At 39.7% G+C, this 27640-nt stretch overlaps 1 protein-coding gene across 1 annotated transcript; it reads left to right on the top strand.

Moving 5' to 3' along the window:
• The first annotated feature begins 1743 nt into the window (after positions 1-1743).
• ATMIN (ATM interactor) lies at positions 1744-19178 on the top strand. The gene is made up of 4 exons (XM_054579145.1): positions 1744-2091; positions 13820-13945; positions 14743-14942; positions 15476-19178. Exons 1-4 carry the CDS (start codon positions 1765-1767, stop codon positions 17286-17288), a joined length of 2466 nt encoding a protein of 821 aa, XP_054435120.1. The 5' UTR covers positions 1744-1764; the 3' UTR covers positions 17289-19178.
• The last annotated feature ends 8462 nt before the right edge of the window (positions 19179-27640 follow it).

The raw sequence follows: 27640 nt of genomic DNA, 5'->3' as shown, positions 1-27640 counted from the left end.
AAGCAAAGGGAGTTTGCAGATGGGGAGAGTTCCTAAATGGACCCAGTTTAATCATTTGGGTACTCAAAACTGGAAGAGAAAAGAGCAAAATGAGATATAACTACTGACGAAATCAGTGACATGACGACGCAGCTCACCTTTACTGACTTTGAGAAGCTGGAAGAGGCAAGTAAACACATTCTTCCCTAGAGCCTCCAGAAGAAATGTAGCCCTGCTAACACCTTTATCTTAGCCTAGTAGACTCATTTGAGACTTCTAATCTCCAGAATTTTAAGACAATGAGGAAAGAGTGAAGACAGGGAATATATAAAATGGAGTCATTTTAACCAAACTGTTAAAAGTATTAACGTGAAGGTTGAAGCATGAAAGATTCCATTTCTGTTGTCACTAGCCTGGGAACTTAAGTTTTTTGAACTTTCCTGTCCTGCACAATGCCTGGATTTATAAATGGACACGCAGATAACCCTCTGATTATCCCCTGGAGGACTCGGGTACCCAGAGTACTGACTGCCCCTCGAAGGACTCACAGATACACCCACCTGACCTCCATTATCCAGACCACGGGACATGACCAGACCTGTTGGCGCTCATCTTCTGCACCACCTGGCATCCGCCATCCTGACTGCCCGAAATCGGTCTGACAGCCATCCTGGACCAACCCTAGGGCTAAGAATGCAGAACTGATAATTCTCAAGAATGTGCATTTTAAGAACTTTTAACTTTTTCTTCTTTGGAATGCTTTTTTGCCTTGCTCTGTTCCCAGTTTGCAAACTCCAAGACACCCGAGTAAGTCTTTATCACTTTTTTCTAGCCAAAGTCTCCAGGTTCTTTTTGGATTCCTTCAACAATAACCAGTCTGTGTTTAAGCCACTAGATTGTAGTAATTTGTTATTGCAGCAATAGAAAACTGATACAGACCCTAATATCTAAAAGTTGGATGTTTTCACATAAAAGTCTTGAAAAATCTAGTGATGTCAAAGATAGTAGCTGTCCCCCTTTAAACAAAGGATGTATTTCTCATTTCACTGTAGCCCTCATCCCTCCCTCCTTACACTCCTGACCTACTATTCTCATTTACATGACCTACCTAGTCTCTCTAGGTACTTAGGTTTTAGAACCCTGGCTTCAGCTACACTGTCTCCCAAACAGTAATCAGATTTCGTCAGTTAAAATAAAGGCAAGTAAATCCAGCCTCCTTAAAATGATTGCCAATTATAACAAATCTTTTCGTTTGTATAATGTGACCTAGGACTAATAGGGGGAAACATATATATGGGGGAACATAGGGAAAAACATATAGTATATACCCGCCATGGCTGTTTTGAGGACAAAATGGACACTAAATGAAAAGTGCATTCCCCAGTGTCTGGCACATGGTAAATCCTAAATAAACGATAGCTGTAATTACCACACTGTTGCCTGTCCAGGTGTTGAACATTTGGGTTGTTTCTCATCTTTGGGAAGTAAAGTTTCTGAACGTATTGCTTTCTCTTCTAATTATTGTCTGAGGTCAAGCTTTTAGGAAGGCAAAGAATGGGCCAGCGAAACTTTTACCTATTTGTAGGAATCCCAGGGAAGTTCTGTAAGCGGCCCGCCTCACCTGCAGCGGCTCCTCACAGACGAGCACTCCCTGGCCGGCAGGGGACGCCGCAGCCGGTCCGGCCGAGCCGGATGCTAATGAGCTGAGAGGTGCCACCCTCTGCCGGAAGTAGCAGTGGCGGTAGGCGGGGCCTGAGAGCTCGGCCCGGCTGCTGTGTGGGAGCTATGGCGGCCTCTGAGGCGGCGGCGGCCGGACCCAGGGCTCTGGCCTCGGGCACCCCGGCCGTCCAGGCGGCCGCGAGGGGAGCCGCCGCCGCCTCGGGCCTGTGGGGGCCACCTGGACGGCTGAGGGGTAGTCGGCCGCGGCCCGCAGCGGCGAGGCAGCAGCCCGGCGGTCCGACACTGCCGGCTGGGGAGCTGATACAGCCGTCGGTGAGCGAGCTGTCTCGGGCCGTGCGGACAAACATCCTCTGCACTGTGCGCGGCTGCGGCAAGATCCTGCCCAACAGCCCCGCGCTCAACATGCACCTGGTCAAGAGCCACCGCCTGCAGGTGAGCCTGCCGCCGGACGGTGCCTCCCTAGGCCTGGCGCCGACAAAGCGCCTCGCTCGGGGGCGTGGGCGCGAGTCCGGCTTCCAGGGCTTCGCGGCCAGGGGTCCGGAATGCGTTGCGTGAGTCCAGCCTCCGCCGGCAGCTTCGGAGGGGACTTCCAAGTACATAAACGGGCCAAACCGAGGAGGGAGTCCCGGCCGGCGAAGGTGGGAACTAGCAAGCGGGAACGCGCAATAATGGGAAAACACTGTGTCATGCCACTCGGCTGTCAGGTTCGGACCAGCCGGGACTCCCGGCCTGTGACCTCGCGGCTCCGGCATTTAGCTAGGTCTCGCCGCAACTTGGTGAGGCACGGACCTCCCGTCCTCATTCTACGGACGAGAGACAGGTTGCGAAGCCTGACCCGTGTGGGGGTTGAAAGCTGGTCGCTGGTTCTAAAGCCCGTGTTCTTGCCACCACACCTCCTTCAGGCCTTCAGGTGCCGCTGCCCTGCAGTTCAAGGGAGCTCCCGCAGAGCTGGCACAAGCTTCAGTGTCGATAAAATCAGCTCAGGAATGGGACCTACGGGAAATTTCCCCTGTGGGTCTGCTTTAAGAGGGCACGCGTGTCATAATGGTGTGAACATCCCTTCCACCTGATGTAAAACAGGGTGGTGATTTTCAACTTTTAATGCACATCTGTGGGAAGCTTATTAAAAATCCAGATGTTCAGGCCCACCCAGACCTATTAAATAATAATTTCTCATTCATTACAATAGGGAGTTTCCTTGCACCACTTAAGAGTCTTTCTCTGCCAACAGTGACATAATTCAAAACCCAAGTCACTGAAAGGAGTTTTGTGAATATGTAGCTTTTGACAGCCTGAACTGATCAAGGAGAAAGTTTAAGTTACCTAGTATATTGCATGTTCTGTCCATCCGCAGGTAAATCCCCCTTGGAAACGTCCTTAGAATCAGGCTTCTGATAATTTAACAGCAGGAAGTCTAATAGGGTGATCTCCTTTTAAAAGACGCCAGCTGAACAGAGATGCAACAGCGTTCTCCTGTGAAGATCAGGGACCCCCAAATAGGAACCGACGTGGAGGTGCGCTGAGGGAGACGCGGCAGGCGGGGCTGCAGTTTTCCTCAGCAGTTTTGGGTTTCCTCCAGGACACAAGTGAAGTAACTCTGGGAATGGGCTTTGCGTTCATATTGAATTTTAACTAAATCCTTCCTTTGCTTAACCATATTTTAAGTTGAGTTGCTGAGTATATATTTGTAGGAATCCTACCGACTAATCCTTTGGTTCTCTTTAGCTCATACACAATAGCCATCACCTACCTTCAGTACAGCTCCTAACTGATAGACAGCCAGGGCACACAGTTACATCTCTGAGCACAAATGGAGCTGTCAGGCTAAGGAGGACCTTCCTTGTGTTGGCCTGAACACCACTCTAGAAAGCACTTCTTAACAGTTTATATTGTTCTTTTCTCTGGAATTCCTCCTGGAGCTCTATCTCTCTCAACACTGTGAAGCACCTATTAGTAAGCAAAAAGACAGCGATTACTCTTCAGGACTTTGATAGCATGTATACAATCTAATTATTTTTCTAATTATATTTTTAAAATATGCGAAGTTCAGGAATTCTGAAGGTACCAGTACAAAAAATATAATAGGCTTAAGAAGGAGGAATATGTTTAAGAAAAATGTAAACTTTGGCAGTCTAATCTTTACTTTAGCATTTTATAGTATCAGTATCCTCCCTTTCTTAAAACCTGTGTAAAGTCATTCTTCCAGTTCTAATTAGATTCATTTTTCAGTGAACTCAAAGGACAGCACAGTGTACTCAAGATCCCTTTCTGAACAATGGAAAAAAATGGACTTTTCTGAGTTTCCTTCCTAAGCCATCGGGAGACCTGTGTCAACAGAAATTAAAGAAACCTCACCAAGAACCATCATTGTCTTTTTTCCTTGTCAAACAGGCTCACTTTCCTGATCTATTCTGCCTTTCTCACCATGGTACACAAAAGCCCCTGAGCATCTGCTGTCTTGGCGGAAAGGGAGGGGGTTCATTTTCTTTAATGAAAGTGGCCTATGTGATAAAATAACCATATCCATATGGTAGTGCCCTGGAGTGGCAAATTTATACCCTCAGTCTGGCTTCTGAATAGAGGCTCTTTCAGACATTACTCTTGATATTGATGTTCTCAAAAGTTTTGGATGGAGGAGGCCTGGGGACAAGGGCTGACTGGGAGTTACCTATGGTTTTGAATGCAGTCTGTGTTTAGACCAGGGACTCCACTACCAGTGAAGTGTGCACCTACTTTCTGCTATGAGGCTAGTGTGTGTGTATCTGGTTGGCACATTTGCATAATATTCTGTGGAAATTTTCCCTTTCATTCTTGGTCACAGCTATTTTCACAATTCTAGTTTCTTTCCTAGTTTTTATTTTTTCTAATTATGATACCAGGGAGTTTTGTATTCCCTTCCCCATTAGTTGCTGTGTGGTTCTTACTGTATTCTAATCTTTCTTCACAGGATTCCCTGGCCCTAACCACATATTCCTTAACATAAATATGATTAAGAAACCCTTCTGAAGGATGATGGATAAGAGTGGATTGTAAGATAAAGGATACATTATGCCTTTTGGTTTTATGTGGGTTCTTAAGATATGTCTATATACCGTATCCTATAAGGAAATTTGGAAATATCCTAGTTTGGCTTTGCCTGTAGGGGGGAATGCATAGAAAAATAAAAGCTGGTGATTCAGCAAAAGGAAGAGTAGGAATAAATGGGCATTTCTTGATTGTGAGAAATTCTTTTACTCATTGTGTTTGAAAACAGTCGAAAGGACAGGAAGGCCCTTAAAGAACCTCTTATCCAGCAACATTTATATTTTTCAAACATGGCATAGGTGATTTTGTATTATATTCAGCCCAGGGGTTTGCTTTTGATGATTTACCTGGAAAGCTTTTAAAAGCAAAAGAAACAGTTCCAAGTTGCTCTATAGGCCATATTATACAAAGTCTTCTAATTTTAAATTTACAATAAGAAGACAACAAAGCAAACTAGTTTTCTTCTTGGATGCTTTCTGTGAAAGCAGTCAGGTGCTGGAGTAGCTATAATGCCTTTTTCCCCCAAGTTTTGCCATTATTATTACAATCCTTTCCTTTTACCCTCTCATCTTCATTTGTGTCTTTTCCTTTTACTTTTCTGTATGTTTACTTTTTTTACTGTTTTTTTCCCTCATGGGTTCTTTTTCAAATTCTTTTTTCTTTTTATTTTTAAACGATGTTTATTCCATTACAGTTCTCTCAATTTTTCCCCCTTTACCCCCCTCCGTCCATCCCCGCCCCCCACAGTCAGTTCCCACTCTGTTGTCCATGTCCATAGGTCATTCATACATGTTCTTTGTCTAGTCCCTTCCCCTTCTTTCCACCATCGTCCTCTCTCCCCATCCCCTCTGGTCACTTTCAGTCTGCTTCATGTTTCCATGCTTGTGGTTTATTTTATTCATTAGTTTTATTTTGTGGAATAGATTCCACTTATAGGTGACATTATATGGTATTTGTCTTTCACCACCTGGCTTATTTCCCTTAGCATAATATTCTCCAGTTCCATCCATGTTGTGGCAAAAGGTTGGTCTTTCTTTCTTTCTTCCTTAAATGCAGATTGATTTTATTTATTTTTGTAATGTCAAAGTCAATTATAAAATATTAAAAAATTTAAAACCATTATAAAGTCTCAGCAATTAAAACAACATGACACCAGCACAGAATAATAAGTAGATCAGTGAAATATGAGCATTCTAGAAACAAACACATATGTCTAACAATATAATATATGATTAAATTGATATTTCAAATCAATGGGGAAAATAAGGCTTATTCAACAAATAAGGTGCATGGACCACTGTTACTTTAAATAAAACAAATATAGAGCCCTGTTTCACACATTATACAAGAAATATTCAGGTGAGTTAAAAATCAATATGTAGAATCTAAGGAGTGTAGGAGAAAATTCAAACTAATATTTTCCTTACCCTAAAGTAAATTATTCAAACCCAAAAGCTATTAAGTAAAATATTGACAATATGACTGTATTAAACATTTAAGACTATATAGTAATATACATATAAAAAAAGTTAGAGGACAAGTAATAGAAAGTATTTGCTGCACATCTAAAAAAGGGTTAATAGTTGTTATTTTGGGGTTTTTTAGGGAAAAAAATTCTACAAATCTTTAATCGATAAACAGATAAAGAATACCAAAAAGTCATTTAAAGCTTTTTTTAAAAATAATAGAAATAGGCAAGAAATACACAAAAACACATTTAGTTTTAACAAGTAATGGAACAATTAAAATAACACATCATTGTCACAATCAGATTAATACATATTAAATAATATTGGTAATATCAAGTATTGGCAACTGTGAAAGGACCTGGGTATTCATAGACTCTTTTTCTTCATCTTAAAGCAGTCCCTTTAGCATATTTTGCAGTGCTGATTTGGTGGAGGTATATTCTTTTAGCCGTCTTTTGTCTTGGAAACTCCTCATTTTGCCTTCCATTTTAGTTAAGAGCATTTCTGAGTAGAGTAATCTTGGTTGTAGGCCTTTGCTTTTCATGACTTGGAATATTTCTTGCCACTCCCTTCTAGCTTTCAGTGTTTCTGTTGAGAAGTCAGCTGCTAGCCGTACCAGGGCTCCCTTATATGTTACTACCTCTTTCTCCCTTGCTGCCTTTTGGAGTCTCTGTTTGTCTTTGATATTTGCCTCTTTAATGATGATGCGTCTTGGAGTGGGCTTCATTGGGTTCCTCTTGAATGGGACCCTCTGCGTTTCCTCGACCTTTGTGACTTTTTCTCTCCTCCAATTAGGGAAGTTTTCCATCATTACTTTTTCAAACAGGTTCTCTATCCCTTCCTCATCCTCTTCTTCTCATATCCCTATTATACACATATTGTTACATTTCATGTTGTCCTGCATTTCTCTAAATGCCTCTTCATTCTTTTTTGGTCTTTTTTCATTTTCTTGCTCTTTCTGGGAGCTTTTTTCTACCTTGTCCTCCAGCTCACTGATTCAGTCCTCGGCTTCATCTAGTCTGCTTTTGATTCCTTCTACTGTGTTCTTCAATTCAGAAATCATTTTCTTCATTTCCTTTTACTCTCTCATCTTCATATGTGTCTTTTCCTTTTCTGTATGTTTACTTTTTTTTTTCCTCGTGGATTCTTTTTCAAATTCTCTTAAAAATGTTTCATAAACATCTTATGAAATGTTTATTTTTATTTTAAAATGTTTCATAAACAGGTACCCCAAAAAAGTACAAAAACATGAAGTATTTTTTGTACACTTTTTTTAAATTTATGTACACAAAAGATAAAGTTCAAAAGTCTGGTAAAATTTGTTCTTAAATGTATATAAAACTTCAGAACAGAAACCTCACTTTCTCACTTCATGTTTTATGTGCCACCACCTTTTCTTATGTCCCCATTCTCATCTCAGCCAACTTGCCCTCTGCGGTACTATCTCAAGACAAGAATGGGAAGAAGGCCCAGAGACTGGAGTGGCGGGGTGATGATGTTGAAAGCTGAGAGTTGGCCCTCAGAAAGCTGGAAAGTGAACAGGAGTGTCAGGTTTTTGCCATGCCTGTTATAACAGCAACAAGGTGCTTGCTGATGACCAATAGGGTTGCCTTTAGTGTCTCATCCTGTGTGATACAGTTGTAGCTTCAGTGACCACTTAAACATAAGCAGTGTAATGCCACAAGTTTTCATTGACCATTTGCTCAGTTTAAAACATTCCCAAATGCAACAAGAAAATACAAATATATTCCTATCCTTGAAAAGGTTTGGGGAATTTTAATAGTTCCATTAGCTGTAACAGAGAAATGACAGAAGATCATGGCAGCTTGAAGCTACATGGTAAGGGACTTGAATGTTCCAAGCTAAAGAAATTTGGACTTGGGTAGTATTAGGGTGCTGTTGAAAATGTTTGAGTGAGATAGGAATTGGCAGTATACTTCAGAAAGATGAATCTGACAAATTTATATGAAAAAGAGATTGAAGATCTAGAAAGTAGGAGGTTAATGACAGCTCAAACAGAGTCAGGAGAACATGAATTATGTTGGTAGCAGTGAGAAAGGAAAGGCAAGAAGGTGATAGAAGACATTTACAAAAAGGAGAACTGCCAAAACTCAGAAGCAACCAAGATGTCTTTTAGTAGAGAAATGGATAAATTGTGGTACATCCAGACAGTGGAATAGCATTCAGCACTGAGAAAGAAGTGAGCTGTCAAGCCATAAAAAGACATGGAGGAAGTTTAGATGCATATCACTGAATAAAAGAAGGCAATTGAGAAAGGCTACATACTGTGCGATTCCAACTATATAACACATTATAGAAAAGACAAAACTATGGGGCTAGTATAAAGATTAATGGTTACCAAGGATTAAGGAAAAGGGTGTTATGAATAAGCAGAGCACAGGATTTTTAGGGGAGTGAAAATATTCTGTATGATACTATATTGTGGATATATGTCGTCATACAATTGTCAAAATATGCCCTGGTTGGTGTGGCTCAATAGCTTGAGCACCGGCCTGTGGACCAAAAAGTTGCTGGTTCAGTTCCCGGTCAGGGCACATGCCTGGGTTGCAGGCCAGGTCCCCAGTTGGAGGCATGCGAGAGGCAACCAATCAATGTACCTCTTGCACATCAGTGTCTCTCTCTCTCTCTCCCTGCCCCTTTCCCTTCTCTCTAAAAATAAATAAGTAAAATCTTTTAAAAAAATAGTCAAAATGTATAGAATGAACACCACCAAGAGTAAACTATAATGGACTTTGGGTGATCGTAATGTGTCAGTGAAGGTTCATCAATTGCAACAAATGTTCCACTCTAGCAGGGGATGTTAACAGTGGAACAGGCCATGTGTGTTTAGGGATAGGGGTATGTGGGAACTCTGTACTTTCCATCCAATTTTGCTGTGAAACTAAAACTTCTCTAAAAAAATTAATTTTATTAATATTTTAAAAAGTGAACAGGTAATTAAATATAATAAATAAATAGATGCTCAATTAAAAACAAGAAAATGTCAATTGAAAACACAATGAGATACTACTACATAGCTCATGGAATGGAGTAAAATCAAACAAAAAATAAATGGTTCAAAGAGCTCGCAAAGGTGCAGTGCAGCTAGAACTTATATACATAGCCAATGGGAATGCAAGACTTTACAGCACTTTGGCAAAGAGTTTGGCAGTTCCTCCTGAAGTTAGACATACAGTCTTGGGTATTACACAGTAGAACTGAAAACACTGGACCACACAAAAACTTTTACACAAATGTTTATAGCAGATTTATCAATAAGAGCCAAAAGCTAGAAAGAAGCCAGACATCCATTAACAGATAAATTATTAAAAAAACATGATACATTCATATTAGGAGGTTCTCAGCAAAAAGCAAAAAGGTGAACAGGTATACAAGAACATAATAGGGATTTTGAAAAGGGATAATAAAAACACTGCTAAGCAGAATTGATGTATTAGAGGTGAGCATGAATTTTACAGTGCTCTTGTATGAAGAGTTTCATGGAACAGTTGACAGCCTAGAAGGGGGCCATCTCCCTGGCATAAACTAAGAAGAATTCTATAATGATCAAGTGAGTGAAGGATTTTAATATTCTCCCCACATTTCATTTCCTTTCACTGGTAACACTAGATAGAAAATACATTAAGTTAATTAAAATTATTTTTTAAAAAAAACACTAGACAAATTAGTGAAATGGGATAATTTTGGTGATGAGAAACAATGTCAGTTGTCATTAAAGCTAGCTAGCACATGCCAGTGTTTTAACAAACAACATCTCAGTAAGTTTAGATTAGCTTATTGGCATTAAGTTGGTCAGCAAATATCTAATAGCTATAATAATTAATTGAGTGATTATGTAATAAATAGTCTTCTAAGCCTTATATACTATTAACTAAATCCTAACAGCAGCCCTGAAGTAGGTCCTGTTATTTTGCCTACTTTGCAAGTAAAGAAACAAAGTAGTTAATTTTTTCAAGGTTGCAGAAAAGTGCCAAGGTAGAGAATTCAAACTCTGTCAGTTCATATTCCAGATCCCATGGGTTTAACCACTGCACCAGTGGTTCTTAAGCTAAGGCTACACATTAGGATCATCCCCATCTAAATATTCAGAATGCCTGAGGTTGGTACCAGACATAGGTGTTTTTTTAAGTGCCTCAAGTGATTGACTTTTCACAGGCCACCAGGGTTGAAAACCAATTACCTACACAGGACTGGCCTTTCTAAAAATGCTCTGCATTTAGTGTGCAATTGCTGTCTTCTTGAAGCAGTACTAAGATGTGTATAGAATAGTTTCTATTCCTAAGAAATTTGATTGGGGAGACTGAAACTCTAAAAGAAAATGGTAGTGTTTAAGATAGCTTAAGTAAGGTACTATCTTGGATTTCATTCAAGAACTAGATCTTTAGATCTGGGTGGTGAACAGAACAAGGGAGTGCTGTTTAGTAAGAATGTGATCTGGGCTAGGCTCTATGCTAATTCAATACAAAATAATCCTGAGAATTAGCTCTTCTGTTTTAGAAATGAGTAAACCAGCTGGGGAGGTTAAAGACCCTGTCTGTAGCCACACTACACATCACTAGTAGAAACAGCTGACAGCCACAGTGCTCTTTCCACCATTGCATTCTTCCTGAAGGGAGACAGGAGGACGTGGGACAAACTAGGCCTTCGAAGAAGGACAGTCATCCAAGGATGGATATAGAAGGTGGAATTGGAAGTGGGAAGAATGTTAGGCTGAGAGGGTAATGTATGAAAAGGGAACAGAAAAAGATATGGTTATAATGGTAGATAGGAGGCATAGTGAGTTGGGATTTTATTTTACATACCTTTTTTTTTTTAAAGAGTATTAGGTGATATATGCAAATAATTTTTTGGTATGTCACATTTGTTACATTAGGCTAGGAAGGACATTATTTAGGAGACCATATATTCAGTAAATAATCCAAATGAATATGAATATCTAGACAGTGTAGTGCAGTAGGATTATAAAAAGATGGACCATTGTGGAAGACATGGAGGAATAACTGACTGAATATGATATCACTGAAAGATAAATTATGTTGTTTAAAAATATCAAGAATAGCTTCTTCTTCCCTCTAAATGAATGGACCCAGACTCAGCAAGATCAGCATGTTCCTCCTGAGATCCTGTGGGAAAGCAAAGGGAGAGAGTCTTAGCCAGGCAATTATTACTTTCCCCCTTCTTTGGATATGCACTGATGGGAAAAAAGGAGGTTGGTATGTTCCAAAAGTAATGAATCCTTTCTGATCGCAAAACTAGAGGACCAGAATGTCCAGGTAGTAGCAGCTGAGGCCTGAATGCATGTCCTGTTGTTTCCAGTGACCCCTAGAGGTCCAGTACCTCCCACCTTCCTTTAGGGCTTCTTGGAAGGGAATTAGACAAGAATTATACTGGCCTTGGCTGGGTGTAGCTTAGTTGGTGGGAGTGTCGTCCAGTATACTGAAAGGTTGCAGGTTCAATTCCTGGTCAGGGTGCATACTTAGGTTGCAGGTTTGACCCTCAGTCAGCCTATGAGAGGCAACCAGTCAATCTTTATCTTTCTCTCCCTTCTTCTCTCTCTAAAAGCAATGAAAAAATGTCTTCAGATGAGGATTTAAAAAAAAAAATTATCCTGGAGATCATCATACCTGAGGTGTGTCATTAAGGTCAACAGGATAGAGCACTTCAAGCTAAAGTAATTTACCAATTATTTGAAACCTCCTAGCCAAAAAATCAATCACATACTTAATAATAAAGGATTGTTAACATTATGAGTTAATATATATAAAGTGCTTAGAACAGTGCCTGACACAGTAGTAAAAGCTATGGTAGTACTGGCCATTATAATAATTATTAAATTTCAAACATAGTATGCTATATAAAAGTTGTGTCAAATAGCTTTAGCTACTTTAGGGGCAGCGTGATAATAAGAGAAAGTCACAATGCTACTTATCAGGAAGGCCGATGTCATAGTCAAAGGCGGTTTTTTCCAGGAGTTCACACTAAGACATTGGAGGTGAGATATAAAGGAAGGGAAGACTTAAGGATGATATAGAAACCCTGAGCCTGAGCCCTGGCTGGTGTGGTTCAGTGGATTGAGTGCCAGCCAGCGAACCAAAGGGTCGCTGGTTCAATTCGCAGTCAGGACACATGCCTGGGTTGTGGGCCAGATCCCTAGTACAAGGTGTGCTGAGAGGCAACCATACACTGCTGTTTCCCTCCCTTTCTCCTTCCCTTCTCTCTAAAAATAAAATCTTTAAAAACAAAAACATGCCTTTTGATCCAGTGATTCCCCTGCTGGGACTATACCCTAAGAATACCAAAACGCCAATACAAAAGAACCTATGCACCCCAATGTTCTTAGCAGCACAATTTACAATAGCCAAGTGTCAGAAGCAACCTAAATGCCCATCAGTAGATGATTGGATCAAAAAATTATGGTACATATACACAATGGAATACTACGCAGCAGAAAGAAAAAAAGAACTACTAAACTTCACGACAGCATGGATGGAACTGGAGAGCATTATGCTAAGCGAAATAAGCCAGGGGGCGAAAGACAAATACCATATGATCTCACCTATAAGTGGAACCTAACCAACAATACAAAGATGCAAGGAAAATAAGACCAGCAACACTGAAAGGAAAAGAAATCAACGGAGACAAGAGGGAAGGTGGGGGTCAGGGAAAAGGAAGGGAAGGGGCAAGTCAAGGAACATATAGCAAGGACTCATGGACAAAACCAAAGGGGAAGAGCTGAGGGAGGGAAGGAGGGAGGGGGCAAGGGAAAGTGGTGGGGGGTAGGCAGAGACAAATGTATTTGAAAAAATAAAAAAAAATAAAAAAAACCTTGACCCTGAAAAACTGCAAATATACCATATTCAAATAGAGAAGTTGGCTTTAAGGTATGGACTAAGAACCTGTAGAAAATTTGGATGAGTTTTTTAAGAGTTTGTGTGACCCAAACAGAAGACATACCTGGAAGCAAAATCTCAACAGACTGAGAAAAATGCTTCCCAGAATAACAGTTTGCAGTTTCTTTTGCACATTTGGAATTAAGGAGGGAAGTTAGGAAGATTACAGGAAAGTGGGAGAAAGCAAGGCAAGGAAATTTTTATGGTTAAACTACATGAGACTTAACAGGATTATGCCTCTTGAGGGTGATTACACAACTGAGGAATGAAAAAGAAGCATTTCAAAGGTATGTTAACCTAGATGCACAAAAATAATGGACAGGGTTTGCTTGCTTAAAGCAAAGGTAAACTTTTACTAGGGAAGTTATAGACCTGAGGTGTGACTACCCTCCATGACCTGCCCAATTAGGAATTTATGATCAGACCACCCTGTGATGTCAGTTTCAGTTAGATTTATTGTAAAGCTCTGTTTTCATCCACAAAGGGCAGGGATTGTAGGTTTAGAATGGGTAGTTTAAAGGAATGCATAGAATTTTAACATAATTTGAGCTATAGTTTATACACTATAAAATTTACCCATTTAAAGTGAATAATTCAGTTTTAGTATTATGCAACCATCATCATTCAATTTTAGAATATTTTCAGCTTCCCAAAAAGATCCCTTGTTCCTGTCTTTAGTCATTCTTTGTTTTGACTCCCAGCCTGTTGTATTGATTTTTTTTTAATAATTATTTAAAGTAATTTTTTCTTTTTCAGGATGGCATTGTAAATCCAACAATAAGAAAAGATTTGAAAACCGTACCCAAATTCTACTGTTGTCCAATTGAAGGATGCCCTAGAGGGCCTGACAGGCCATTCTCTCAATTTTCTCTCGTAAAACAGGTATTTTACTTATCTTAAGCGTACTTTTCTAAGGATGAAATGCAAGTACTATAAGCCTAGTGTGCATTCTAATTACCTACCAAACATAACTAGAGAATTGAGCAGAAAGTTGTACATAAGGACAGTCATCCAAAGATCTCCCAATTGGAAAAGGTGAGTAAGGTATACTGCAAGTGAAAGAGATGTGGCTTGTTCCAGAGGGGAAGATGCCCAGAAGTGTATTCAGAGAGAAAGAAAAAATGACCAATTCAAAGAGAAATTGTGTACTTCATCTCACTTGTGTGAATCTGTATGCTTCCAAGGTCAGACAAGTAAGACACAAAGGAAGTGTTTCCCAAAGGAGCAAGAAATTGCAAATATACCATTTGCTGCAAAAATGCTGCAAAAGAATAATTTCAGAAACACCTATCTTACAAGGAGAGAGGGGCCTAGCAACTGGGGAAAGAGGTAATTCTGGACTGGAAGAGATTGGCAGCTGAAATACTTCCCTGAGGGTTTGCTGGAGGGAGGTCGTATGAAAAATACTGCAGACACTTTATTCTGCCTGCAGCACTTATTTGTAGATCAGAACCTAAAAGCTGGGTACCATGGATTGTTTCCCAAACTGTCTCCGCTCTTTTCACAAAGCAGAAGTGATAGGGAGAAGAGGCATATGAGAAACTGCAACTTACCTGCTTTTATATTCTTTTGATTTGGACTGCTATGTTTTATCATGTAAAATCATTGTATGTGGATGGTTTTTGAAATGTCTTGAGCAGTTGCAGTTTTTCATTCTGGTCCCTTTGTGTTCTTCATAGCACTTTATGAAAATGCATGCCGAAAAGAAGCATAAATGTAGTAAGTGCAGCAATTCATATGGCACTGAATGGGACTTGAAAAGACACGCAGAGGATTGTGGCAAGACCTTCCAGTGCACGTGTGGCTGTCCCTATGCCAGTAGAACTGCATTACAGTCCCACATCTACCGAACTGGCCATGAGATCCCTGCAGAGCACAGGTAAAGGGGAAGAAATGGTGACCCAAAAGTCAATAGCCATGGGAAGAGTTTCAAATGAAGCTTCCTGGAAAGCCGTTAGTATAGGAAGAAAGGAGGAATAATGGAGAAAAGATGTGACATGGAAGAAGGGAACTTTCGGAAATGGCAGCAGTACTAGCGAAGGATCCATGCCTACCTGACCCAGTTCTTCTTCCTTATTCTTTCTGCTGATTCCTTTTGAGGGTTCCTTATCATGAAACTGTATCTCATTTTAAAGGCCAAATTTATATTTGGAGTACTAGCTTCCTATTTTAGAAATAATCAAAGTTGCATTATATATTCTGTTGGATTCCTTATGTTTACAGGTCTAGGTTGAGTTCTAGTACTTAGAGTTTTAACACCCAAAAGAAAGGTATGCTTCCTCTTTCCCTGTTTGCATATTTCTGAACTTATGCCTGCCGTAGAGTAGGCCCAGTTGTCGAAGAGCTGCAAAGGAAGGGATTTCTCTTCACTGGGTTGAATCTGTCCTCTTTTTACATTGTGATTGTTTTCAGGGATCCACCTGGTAAGAAAAGGAAAATGGAAAACTGCCTGCACAACCAGAAGTTGTCCAGTAAGACCACTGAATCATTGAGCAACCAACCAACCCCGAGATCCGACACTCAAGAATTGGAAACTTCAGAAATAAAGCTAGTTGCTTCTTTTGAAGACTCTTGCAGCTCTAATTCCAGAAAGCAGACTCTTACAACAGCTCCAAGATACTCTCAGAAGTTGCTTTTACCAAAGCCCAGAGTGGCTTTGGTTAAACTACCCGTTATGCAGTTTTCTTCTGTGCCTGTCTTTGTGCCTACAGCTGACTCCTCAGCCCAGCCTGTGGTGTTAGGTGTTGATCACCAGGGCTCTGCCCCAGGTGCTGTGCACTTACTGCCCTTGTCAATAGGAACCCTGATCCTTGGACTTGATTCAGAGGCCTGCTCTCTTAAGGAGAGCCTTCCTCTTTCAAAAATTGTGAATCCTGTTGCTGTTGAGCCAATTAGTACAGGTGTTCAGGTGAACTTGGGTAAAAGTTTGTCTAATCCTTTACATGAACTAGGGAACACATGTCAAAAGAACAGCATTTCTTCAATCAACATTCAGACAGATCTGTCTTATGCCACACAAAACTTTATACCTTCTGCACAGTGGGTGAGCCCTGATTCCTCTGTATCGTCTTGTTCTCAAACTGATTTGACATTTGGTTCACAAGTTTCCCTACCCATTAGTGTTCATACTCAAACGTTTTTGCCCAGTTCTAAGGTAACTTCATCTATAGCTGCTCAGACTGATGTGTTTTTAGATGCCTGTTTCCAGCCTGGTGGAATCTCCAGAGAAACTCAAACCAGTGAAATGCAAAGTCCAGCAGATGACCGAGTACAAATGGACCAAGCTGTAATGTGTGGAGACATTTTTGAAAGTGTCCATTCATCATACAGTATTTCTACAGATAATATTCTAAGCAGCAGCTTAGTAGGAGAGACTGTAACTCATGGTTTGTTGCCTCAGAACCACCCTAAGACTTTAAGTCAAGATATTGAGAAACCTGCACCAATTATAAACTTCAATGCACAGAACAGTATGCTTCCTTCACAGAACATGACAGATAATCAGACCCAAACTATGGATTTATTAAGTGATTTAGAAAACATTTTGTCAAGTAATCTGCCTGGTCAGACACTGGACAATCGTAGTCTTCTGTCTGACACAAATACTGGACCTGACACCCAGCTCCCATCCGGCCCAGCCCAGAATCCTGCAATTGATTTTGATATCGAAGAGTTCTTTTCGGCTTCAAATATCCAGACTCAAACCGAAGAGAGTGAGCTTAGCACCATGACCACAGAGCCAGTCTTAGAATCACTGGACATAGAGACCCAAACTGACTTCTTACTTGCAGACACTTCTGCCCAGCCCTACAGTTGTAGGGGAAATTCTAATTTCTTAGGCCTTGAAATGTTTGACACACAGACACAGACAGACTTAAACTTCTTTTTAGATAGCAGCCCTCATCTGCCTCTGGGAAGTATTCTGAAACACTCCAGCTTTTCCATGAGTACTGATTCATCTGACACAGAGACCCAAACTGAAGGAATCTCTGCTTCTAAAAACATACCTGCTCTAGAAAGCAAGGTTCAGCTGAACAGTGCAGAAACACAGACCATGCATTCTGGCTTTGAAACCCTGGGGAGCTTGTTCTTCACCAGCAATGAAACTCAAACAGCAATGGATGACTTTCTTCTTGCCGATTTGGCCTGGAACACAATGGAATCTCAGTTTAGTTCTGTAGAAACCCAGACGTGTGCAGAACCACACACAGTCTCCAACTTCTAAAAATGGAGACCACGTGTGGGATGCATTTACAGTTTCCTTCTGGAATTAGAAAATGAGCAGAGAAACAGTATTAACTCTGTTAAATGTAGCTGATATGCAGTTGCTTTGATTCTTTGAGGTTCTTTGCCTTTTGTACTTGTAAACATGAAATTTGTGTATAAACGTGAGTGTATTATAAATTGAAGATGTTGATCTAAAAAGGATTGCATTGCATTGCCTACATTTGCCCTTTCATTGCTAGCTAGTCTTTCCATATTTAAAAAGAAAAAAGGAATTTCTCACCTTCAAAACCCATTTAGTCATTTAGCTGAAGCCGAGGTTACCAGGTACTAGGGTGCAGACTTTTCAAATCTCCAAAATATTTTAGTCTAAGTGTCTAACTTCAATTGCACCTAAAATATTTTTGACAGTGCTTGTTAGAAATTCCTGCTTCCTGATAGTAATACTTAAATTTGATGCTGTGCCATCAGATTTGAATGCCAGCACTTAGATGGTTTGAAACTCATGCTCCCTGCAGCTTCATCTGCTTTGACATCTCACTCTTTTCTTACTTGCAGACACAAAAGAAAACACCTGCTTTTAGATTTTTCAGACAGCTTTCATGTAGTCTTTGCCATCCCTTCTCTACATGAACTATAATTGATACCAATGTGAGTGTACAGTACTTTCCTCACAAAAGGTGTTATAAAATTACTGCTTAGAGTGGTAGCAGCAAGCACTTAGTGTAAATAATGGTCCTTCTAATCTAAATAAGTCATTCCAATGGGTTGTGGAATCATGCCTATTAGCTCATTCCAGAATGTACCGTACAAACATCGCCACCTGTTCTCTACAGTAGGCCAGGGTGGTGCTCCAGAGCTGTTGGTTAGAGTGCACTGGCTGTGTCTGAATTGTGTCACTCTAAATTTTTTTAAAAAATGGAAAAGGAAAAGGACATTTCCCACTAAATTTCAATACATTAGCTTGAAAGGGAAGAGTGCAATCAACAATTAAAGTGAGTCTTCTTTTCATCCACCTGTCTTTTCCTTAAATAAGGAAAGACATTGGTCTAGCAAGATATTATTTGTGCCTTGAGGATAGCAATTATAGAATAGATCCAGCTTCTGCATTTTGTTGCTTTATTTGTTTACAAAGGTTAATACCAACCGGTCTTCAAAGAAAACTGAGGTGAAGACCAATTGTGTCAATAATCAAGAACATCTATGTTTTGAGACGGGAGCATGGTCAAGGATGCTTTGGGGATTTTCTGTATTTAGGAGATCCTGAATTCTTGATTGTTGGCCAACTTTCAGGCAAGTAAAAATCAATGCAGCCTGCAGTGTAGGTTTTCTAACTTTATCAAAAGAAAAAGAAAGCTCTACCTTCTGTGGCACATGCTTGTGCTGCTAAAGCCTAAATCCTCAAAATAAAACCTAAGGAGGGGACTAATTCATTAAATTGTGTTGCTAATTCCTACTTCATAGAATTATTGTTTGTAATGGGTAAATAGCATATCCTGGGCAGATGAATTCGACCTGGTAGATAAACGTTTGTTTTGGTCAAGTTGCCTATGAATATGGATTTCAAAACAAACATAAAGCCTTAACTTAGGATTTCATTATGTTTTAGAATCATCACTGCCTTAATGTTCACACATCTCTTTTTAAGTTCTCCTAGTAAAGGAGAAATGCATGTTTGTTTATAGCTTTTTGTACATATAAATGCAGTGATCTATGGCTTTAATTTTTTTTTGTTTCTGTGACAGTGTTTGTTGATCCAGCCAATAGAATTATTTATAGAAAATGGAGCATGTTATAGTTCTTTATGTACATGGAAGAAATGTTTCCCCAAAAACCTTAGTTACCTGAATTGTTCTAAGATTATTTGTAAAAACTGAAATTCGGTTATTAAAGAGAAATAAGAATTCCCCCTTTTTATGTGAGTTCTTCAACCTACTCATAATGTGACTCGTGTTGCCTTAATTTTTCACACATTCTTCTTTTGAAAGTCACATGATGAAATGATTGTGCCTAGTTATTTTCATTATTGTTTTACCTTTGGTCATAAAAACACTTTAACAATTTTCCTAATAGAAAATGAAAAGACACCCCAAAGTTTCTATTTCTGATGTCAAGTTTTTGTTTTGATGAAAACTATACACCTTAGGATTTACGTTTTTGGAAAATTTATCCAAAGGAAATTACTCCAATTCATGCATTTGCTAAGTGTGACCACTTTCTAATGGGGTGACTTTTTCTAAATAATGCAGTTTTGGCTTAAAAGCAAAAAAAAAAAAAAAAAAAGAATATGAGTACCTCTTTGCTCAGTCACTAATTTGCAGGAAAACCAAATCACTGTTTCTGATTCTCTTGACATAAAGGTGGAAAATTTTTTGTAGATTTACCAGAAAGATGCCATGTAAGGTTTGAAGCTACTTATGAGGGGAAGAAAATATCAGTGTCAATCTAGTTGTGATGTTGTGTTGCTTATTTATAGTGGCAAATGATAGGTTGATATTTACATTTAATCCTTTATGGCATTAATTTTAGAATGCCTATTTTAATTATAGTACAAAACTGCTCATCAAAACCTGCCATTTATGCCTGGCCAGGTGGCTCAATTAGTTAGAAGTCATCCCATGCACCACCAACAGGTTGGATGTTTGATCCCTGGTCAGGGCTTATACAGGAGGCAATTGATCTCTCTCTTTCTGTCTCTCTCTCTATCTCCCCCTCCCTCTCCCCACTCCTCCCCCCCCCCCCCCGTACCCCCAATTTCTCTCTCTCTAAAATGAATAAATATATCCGCAGGTGACTAAAAAACAAAAACCTGCCCTCTAATACTCTGAAGAGTACTTTCTAGCATATTTATTTTTAGAGAGAGGGGACGTGAGGGAGAGAAACATCAATGTATAGTTTCCTCTCATGCTCCCCCTAATGGGGACCTGGGCTGCAACCCAGGCATATGCCCTGACTGGGAAAATGAACCAGTGATCCTTTGGTTTTCAGGTCTGCACTTAATCCACCGAGCCACACCAGCCAGGGCTACTTTCTAACATTTAAATCAGTGCTTCTCAAACTTGTCCTCATGTAATTTGAGGGCATTTAGGGGTGAAATCTTTGAAGTTTCGAGTAGTATGCAGTTTTATTTCCTATATATTTCACAAAATGTGTGTGTGTGTCTTCTCATCTGAAGTGTGTTAAAGTACCACTGATTAGATTTGACACTAGGACATGTCAATCTTTTGATTTATACATATTCCCAACATCTAAATTTGATAAATAAATTTTAATCCAGTTTCTTCAGCAAGATGTTGGCTAGCATAATGTTCTTATGGCCAAGGAGATAGTCTGCTTAATACTATTGTTTTGCAATGTTTACATCCAAAGGATACTGTCAGTCATGTGAACTACATTTATTAGCAGATACACTCAATGTTCTCAAACATTAATAAACGTAGGCACTGCATTTAAAAATATGCATGTTTGGCCCTGATGTGTTGCTCAGTGGGTTGGGCATGAAAAGTCGAAAAGTTGCCAGTTCAATTCCCAGTCCGGGCATGTGCCTGCAGTGCAGGCCAATTGATGCAGTCAACCAATCAATGTTTCACACATGGATGTTTCTCTTCCTCTCTCCCACCCTTCCCCTCTCTAAAACTAAAACCTTTTTTAGAGAATATGCATATTTGGCCCTGGCTGAGTGCTCAGTTGGTTAGTCATCCCAATACACCAAGGTTGTGGGTTCAATCCTTGGTCAGGGCACATACAAGAATCAACTAATGAATGCATAAATAAGTGGAACATCAAATCTCTCTCTCTCTCTCTCTCAAAATCAATAAAAATTTAAATTAAAAGAAATGCATGTTTGAAAGGAGCAAGTGCCCAAACGATGTGGATAAATGAAAGCATTGTCTATTAATACTTGAACTGAAAGAGTACCAATATTCATTCAGTTTTTTCAACAAACTTAAAAATAAACTGCAAGTTTTATTTTGCCTTACTAATAAGCACATTTGTAATTTTATTTGAAAAAACAAATTTAAAAATTGTGAAAGTTAGCTAGTATAGGAAAGACTATTGCCAAGGTCCTTCCATTAAATTTTGGTACTTTACTCTCCAGCAAGTTAATATAGGACATAAGACTGGAAAAATAAACAACAAAATTAAAACAAGTGATAGTCTCTTTTTAGTTTATCAGTGAAATTGTTTCAGAAAATGACAAAGTTCTTAAAAAGTTCATCTCCATGATAACTTTGTCATTCTCAAAAGTATATATGTTACCTCAATGTGAACAGAGACTTTTTTTCTTTTTCCTAAAGGAGTGAGCTTAGTAGCATGGTATGTGTCAATAAGACCTTGTTCCAAGCCTGGCATCCTCTTACTGCTGCTTGCAGCTTTTTACTCTTTGCTTTCTGGTGATCCACTGCTTTTTTTCATGTCCTGGTTGTGAAATATTTGGTTTTATGATTGCATCTCAAACATGTTCCTGCTTAAGTCTGAATTTGAAACTGATCCCTCTCCTACTTTATCTTTTTTTTCCCTGCTGTAATGAGAAGTTTAGCAACTTCAGAAAATACAGAGTTCATGCTGCAATAAAAATTTGGTAGAAGCCTATGCATCTGAATTAACTTATCACAAAAGGATATTTAACCCTAAAATGCTCCTCAGTAACTTTTCCCTATTTAAAAAATGAGCCTTCAAAAATTAAAATTTTATATTACACCTTTGAGAAACCAACCAAACTTTGGCAAACTATGCTTTAGGAATTACCCTATACTGTCTTATTTCAGTTCATGGTAATAATGTTTAGCTATATTTGAGAGTCTAGTACTATCAATGAATTGTAAACTGATACCAATTTTTTTTCTTCTTTTTTGGTAAGATGTGGTATATTTTTAAACCACTTAAATCACTCTTCATCCTCTAATGAAATATGTGTCTAAATAGTAAGTCTTCAGGTTTATAGTTCCCTAAATAAATAACTCTGGCTGGGGTGACTCAGTGGATTGGGTGCCAGCCTATAAACCGAAAGTTCACCGGTTTGATTCCCAGTCAGGGCACGTACCTGGGTTGTGTGCATGAAGCAACTAATTGATGTTTCTCCCTGCCTTCCCCTCTCTCTAAAAATAAATAAAGTATTTCAAAAAAATAATGTAGCCTTGGCTGGTGTGGCTGAGCCGGCATGCAAACTGATATGTGACTGGTTTGATTCTCTGTCAGGGCACTTGCCTGGGCTGTGGGCCAGGTCCCCATTTGGGGGCAAACGAGGCAACCAATTGATGTTTATCCCTCTCTCTCTCTCCCTCCTTCCTCTCTCTGAGAAGTAAATAAAGTCTTTAACAAAAAATAAGAATAAAAAATAAAATAAAAAAATATATAAAGTTCTCTAAATAGCCCTGGCTGGTGTGGCTCAGTGGATTGAGTGCCAGCCTGCAAACTGAAAAGTCACCGGTTCAATTCCCAGTCAGGGAGCATGCCTGGGTTGCAGGCCAGGACCCCAGTTAGGGGTGTGCAAGAGGCAATTGATTGATGTTTCTCTCCCTTCTCTTTCTCCCTCCCTTCTGCTCTAAGAGTAAATAAGAAAAATCTTTTAAAAAAAAAAAAAGTTATCTAAATAGCTTCCATATAGTATGTCTTCCTGACATTGTGTTTTCCTGAAATTACATTAGAAAAATCAGTCAAGAGGATTTGGGTGAATAGCCACAGAAACTAAGACTTCACAAATGAAGAGTTATCAGGACCAGTGGTATTTATCCCAAATTAAATATTTTGTTCAGAAATTACTAGTTTTCTTCAGAGCAGCATGCAGATCAAAACAAAAGAAATTGTTAAGAGTTCTTTCACATTTAGAGGCTTGGTTAATAGTCATAACCCTCCTGTGGTGCTGAAAATAAGACTAGTTTATAGTATGTTTTCAAGTTTGCTGTTCTAAGTTTAATAAGCAGATGGATTGGTTCATTTTAACAGATACACAGGGAAGAAAGGCCTGTAGTTTGAACTAAATGGAAGAAAAGTCATTTTCATATGTATTTGTAAAGAATCAATTTGCCAGTGGTTAAACAGAATGTTGTATACAGTGTTAGCTGCCTCTTAATATTTACATTGATTTAGCACCGTGTATGTGAAAATAGTATTGCTTAAACAGTAGATTTCCTAATGGCATTAAATGTAAATGCATTAACTTAACATCTTAGAATTTTCTTGAACACCTCACCAAAACAATAATGCACATTTTTCAAGGGATAAGTGAATGCCAACAGCTCTTCCTAGTGCCAGCTAAATATACCCTATTGCTACTATAAGAGATATTCTCTCAGAGAAGAGCAGGCTGGTTGTCACTTCCTTCTGGAGGGGACCAAGGCAGGTGACACCAGAAGATCTTGGAGGACCAGGTCAAAACTGAGAGCCCCACAGGGCTGTATATCCAGAGTATCTGTGCTTTGCAGGGTGAAACAAGCAGCTCTTTCACATTTCCTTCACCTCTATGCCAAGGTTTCTGCTTGCTCTGTAAGCAAAGTTGTCAGAGAAGCTGCGAACAAAGGCATTGGTTTCTAGAATTACTAATTCCCAGCAGTGGTTCTCAGCTGGACTGCTTTTGCCCTTGCGGTAGGTCAAACATCTGGAGACATTCTTTATTGCCACAACTGGGGTTACTATTAGTCTAGTGTGTAGAGAACAGGGATATTGCTAAACATCCTACCATGCACAAAACAGCCCCCACCACAGATAATTACTCAGCCCCAAACGCCAACAGTTTCAAGATTGAAAAGCCCTACCCTAAGGGTAAGCCAGTTGGTGAGGTGGAACTTTAGGCATATGGTAGACACAATATCAAGCTAGGCTGTTGCGTTCTTTAAGTATGTATGGTTTTTTTTTAAGTATTGTGTTGGCCAAAAAGTTCATTTGTTGTTTTTTTTCCCCATAAGATGGCTCTAGTAGTGCTTGTCTTTAACTTCATTTGAAATACTTTTGTTAGATTGTATTGTGACAGCTGTCATATCAGCATGCATTTTTTATTTTTTTAAAAAGACTATTTTTAGAGAGAGGGGAAGAGAGGGAGAATGAGAGGGAGAGAAACATCCATGTGTGAAAGATACATTGATCAGTCACCTCTGGCACGTCCCCAACTGGGGGCCTGGCCCGCAACCCAGACATGTGCCCTGACTGGGAATCAAACCACCAACCTTTGGGTTCGCAGGCCAGCACTCAATCCACTGAGCCACACCAGCCAGGGTGCATTTTTTTAAAAACTTACCAAAATTAGTACATTTTTTGTGTAGCCATTTTAATACTGAAGGTGGAAGAAAATGGGCAACATTTTCAGCATATTATGCTTTATTATTTCAAGAAAGGTAAAAACGCAACTGAAATGCAAAAAACAATTTGTGCAGCATATGGAGGAGGTGCTGTGACTGACTGAATGTGTCAAATTTGCAAAGTTTCATCTTGGGGACCTCTCTGGACGATGCTCCATTGTCAAGCAGGCCAGTTGAAGCTGACAGCAGTCAAATCAAGACATTGAGAACAATCAGTGTTATACTATGCAGGGGATAGCCAACACTCAAAATATCCAAATCAATAGTTATTAGTGAAAATGAAAAATGTGTTTTTTATTTTATGAAAAAACTAAACGGAATTTTTAGCCAACGCAATATATGTTAGTAGAGAAGGTTGAATCCTCATAGTCTTATGTACAAAAATTTTTTTTAATCTCTAGGATTCTTACTATCAGCAACTTTTGAAATGTACAAGTTGAAACTCACTTAGAATTTTTTTTTTAATTTCATATTACAAAGATCAGGATCCAGAGCAAACATGATCGCAAATCTGTGACAGAAAGAACTATGTGCCATTTTGAGTCTCTAGTAATGTTTGCAGGCAAGTTAACTATGCTAAAATAACAGAAATAGAAAGAACCTTGGGTATTAATCCCCTCATTATATAGGGCAAAGGCAGCAATGCTCAGTGGCAAAGCTGGCATATTAAAAAAAAAAAGCAAGTCGCCTAATGCCTCATTCTCAGCTCCTAGGAAAAATGGAAGATGTGTCTATTTTTACTTATTGCACTGGACACTGGAATTACCCTAGGACAAAAAGATACACAGCAGCTTAGATCTCAGGGATTGAACTTGAAAAGTAAATTTTTTTCTATAACACCTCAGCAGATGACACAAAATCAGTACAAGAAACATGGTATTGCTCTATAGAGTGGTGGTGTTTAGACTGGTGCAGTGAAAATTCAGGCAAAATGGGATGAGGGGAAAGGACCAGGGAATGACGATGGTCCATAGATTGATTAGCAGGGTCCCAAGAAAAGAGCCTTAGTCAACAAATTACAGAGCTGAGTTCTGAGGACTATTAAAAGTGTAAACACCTACCAAGTTCCAAATAACAACTCATCATGGCTGCAGGATTTCTATACAATTTTGAGGTCAGTTTAATCATTAAGGGGAAATAAATGATCCAGCTATTTATATTTGATCTGATCAATGCATTCAGGAAAACCACAAATCTCTGTTGGCATTTTACATACATTACCTCATCATCCTCACCACATCCTGTGTCTGAAGTTGTCCCCATCTTATAGGAAGGAATGACATTCTCCAGTCCTCATTCCTGCCTTATGTTATATTTTCCACCCAGTGCTCCAACTGTCCCCCACCTGGGGGACATATGGGAACCTCCAGATGCCAGGCTCCAGACTTCACCCCGGTCTGACTAAACTCAATCTCCTTGGGTTACAGAAGAAACTGATCCCTGATGCACATGCATATATGCTCAGGATAAAAAGAGATAATGCCCAAAAGGAGGTTTGAACTCAGAGAAAGACCAATGCCTTTAAACCAGTGGAGTCATTGTATCGTGTGACTGGCTAGTGGAACTCAGGGTAGAGTCTAGCCCGGGTAGCAAGAGCCTGACATTGAGTCTCTCATGGCTCCAGTTAGCCGAACAGAGCAGACAGAAGAAAAGTGTTCCCTGTGGTAAAGCAATTGCCTGGTCTGCCCTCTGTCACAGCCACAGGAATGCCTCTGTTTCTTTCTTACCCACCTTGCCTCCCTGGAGCCCCTAAACTGCAGCATCAAGTGGACCAAGCCCAGACACCCCAAAAAGCCCCAGATATGAGGCTCCTAGCAGTGCAGCTTGGCCTGCTTGGTCAGCTGGGGTTTCTGTGATCTCTCTGGGCACTGAGGCTCCTACACTGAGTGGGGAAGATTGAAAATAAATTTGATTCTGGGTTCAGATACTTTATAGCATGATCTTTGAAGTACAGGTAAATATCATAATAGGGGCAAAGTCCAGAATAAAAAAGAATAAAACTAAAAATTAGGGAAAGTCTCCATGAGTAGCCAGTCATATTTGTCCAAATGTATATAGCCAGGTCTAGAATCAGAACAGATTTAAGTCTCCCCCTTGCCCTTCATACATGCCACCCCCTCGTCTCTCAGGTTGACATTCTGTCTGTCCAAGGCCTCTTGCCCCTCTGGCCCCTCCCTTGCCTCACCTAGACCCTCAGCAGCATCCCCAGGCCTCAACCCAGCCTCACCCTGTGGCCATAGGCCCTGTGTCGGGTGCTACTGCAATTCCACTTTGTGATTTTTAAGTTTTCAAGATGACATCCACAACTAATAGAATGAGGGATGAAACACAGGGCTCTCCATGCCTGATTTGGAAAGGGCTAGGGGAATCAACCCTGATCGACCATCACCTTGAGGGAGGAAGAAGGCTGCTGGCACCTGTGTTGTAACATGCTTGATGTATTTAAACAGCAAGATTTCCCCCAAAAGTTTTCTTAGTGACCTAGATCCCTACTGGGGACTGCATTCTAGCAAACATTTAGCCTTTATCTAGACTGGGACATCAAAGACCAGTTTGGGCGTCCCGATTTAATCTGAATGGAAATTGGGACAAGGCTTAAAGTGAGTTTGTCCACAGAGAAACTCACTTTCTCTAAACCTGGGCTAATGCAAATATGATCCTAAAGAGACTTCATCAGGTACTTGAATAATTACCTAACAGAAACCAACAGAACATTCTTATGTATTCACAGAGGTATGTTCTGCTCAATACTTTGTTGGCCAAATTATTTGCTCAAAAAAAAAGGATACTGTGAATCTTTAGTATATCGGGCCATTCCTTTGTTCAGACTGGCCCTCCTCTGAATTCTGAGTTATTGCTGGATGTTTACCCCCAAATCTGTAGAATTTACCACCTCATCTCAACAAAAGAGTTTTTCATAAAGAAATATTTGGTTGTAATTTAATGTCGGTATTTTCAAACTACCTCAAAACCTCAAAAATACGCCTGAGCTAACAAGGTGGGGCTGCTCTAACTCTCACTCATGCTGGTCCGTATTCTTCCTTCCAAATCAAATACT

This window comes from Pteronotus mesoamericanus, unplaced genomic scaffold, assembly GCF_021234165.1.
Source record: "Pteronotus mesoamericanus isolate MK-2021 breed Mesoamerican mustached bat unplaced genomic scaffold, CSHL_Meso_final contig_52, whole genome shotgun sequence".
In the NCBI taxonomy this organism is placed as follows: Eukaryota; Metazoa; Chordata; class Mammalia; order Chiroptera; family Mormoopidae; genus Pteronotus; species Pteronotus mesoamericanus.
Note: the sequence above shows the minus strand (reverse complement) of the source record. Positions and strands in the feature narration are given on the sequence as shown.

What these genes read in the sequence shown, in the direction of transcription:
- ATMIN (XM_054579145.1), top strand. Translation starts at nt 1,765, where the DNA reads ATGGCGGCCTCTGAGGCGGCGGCGGCCGGACCCAGGGCTCTGGCCTCG. An exon ending in AATTTTCTCTCGTAAAACAG is followed by an intron (nt 13,946 to 14,742) that starts GTATTTTACTTA and finishes TGTTCTTCATAG; the next exon opens with CACTTTATGAAAATGCATGC. An exon ending in GAGATCCCTGCAGAGCACAG is followed by an intron (nt 14,943 to 15,475) that starts GTAAAGGGGAAG and finishes GATTGTTTTCAG; the next exon opens with GGATCCACCTGGTAAGAAAA.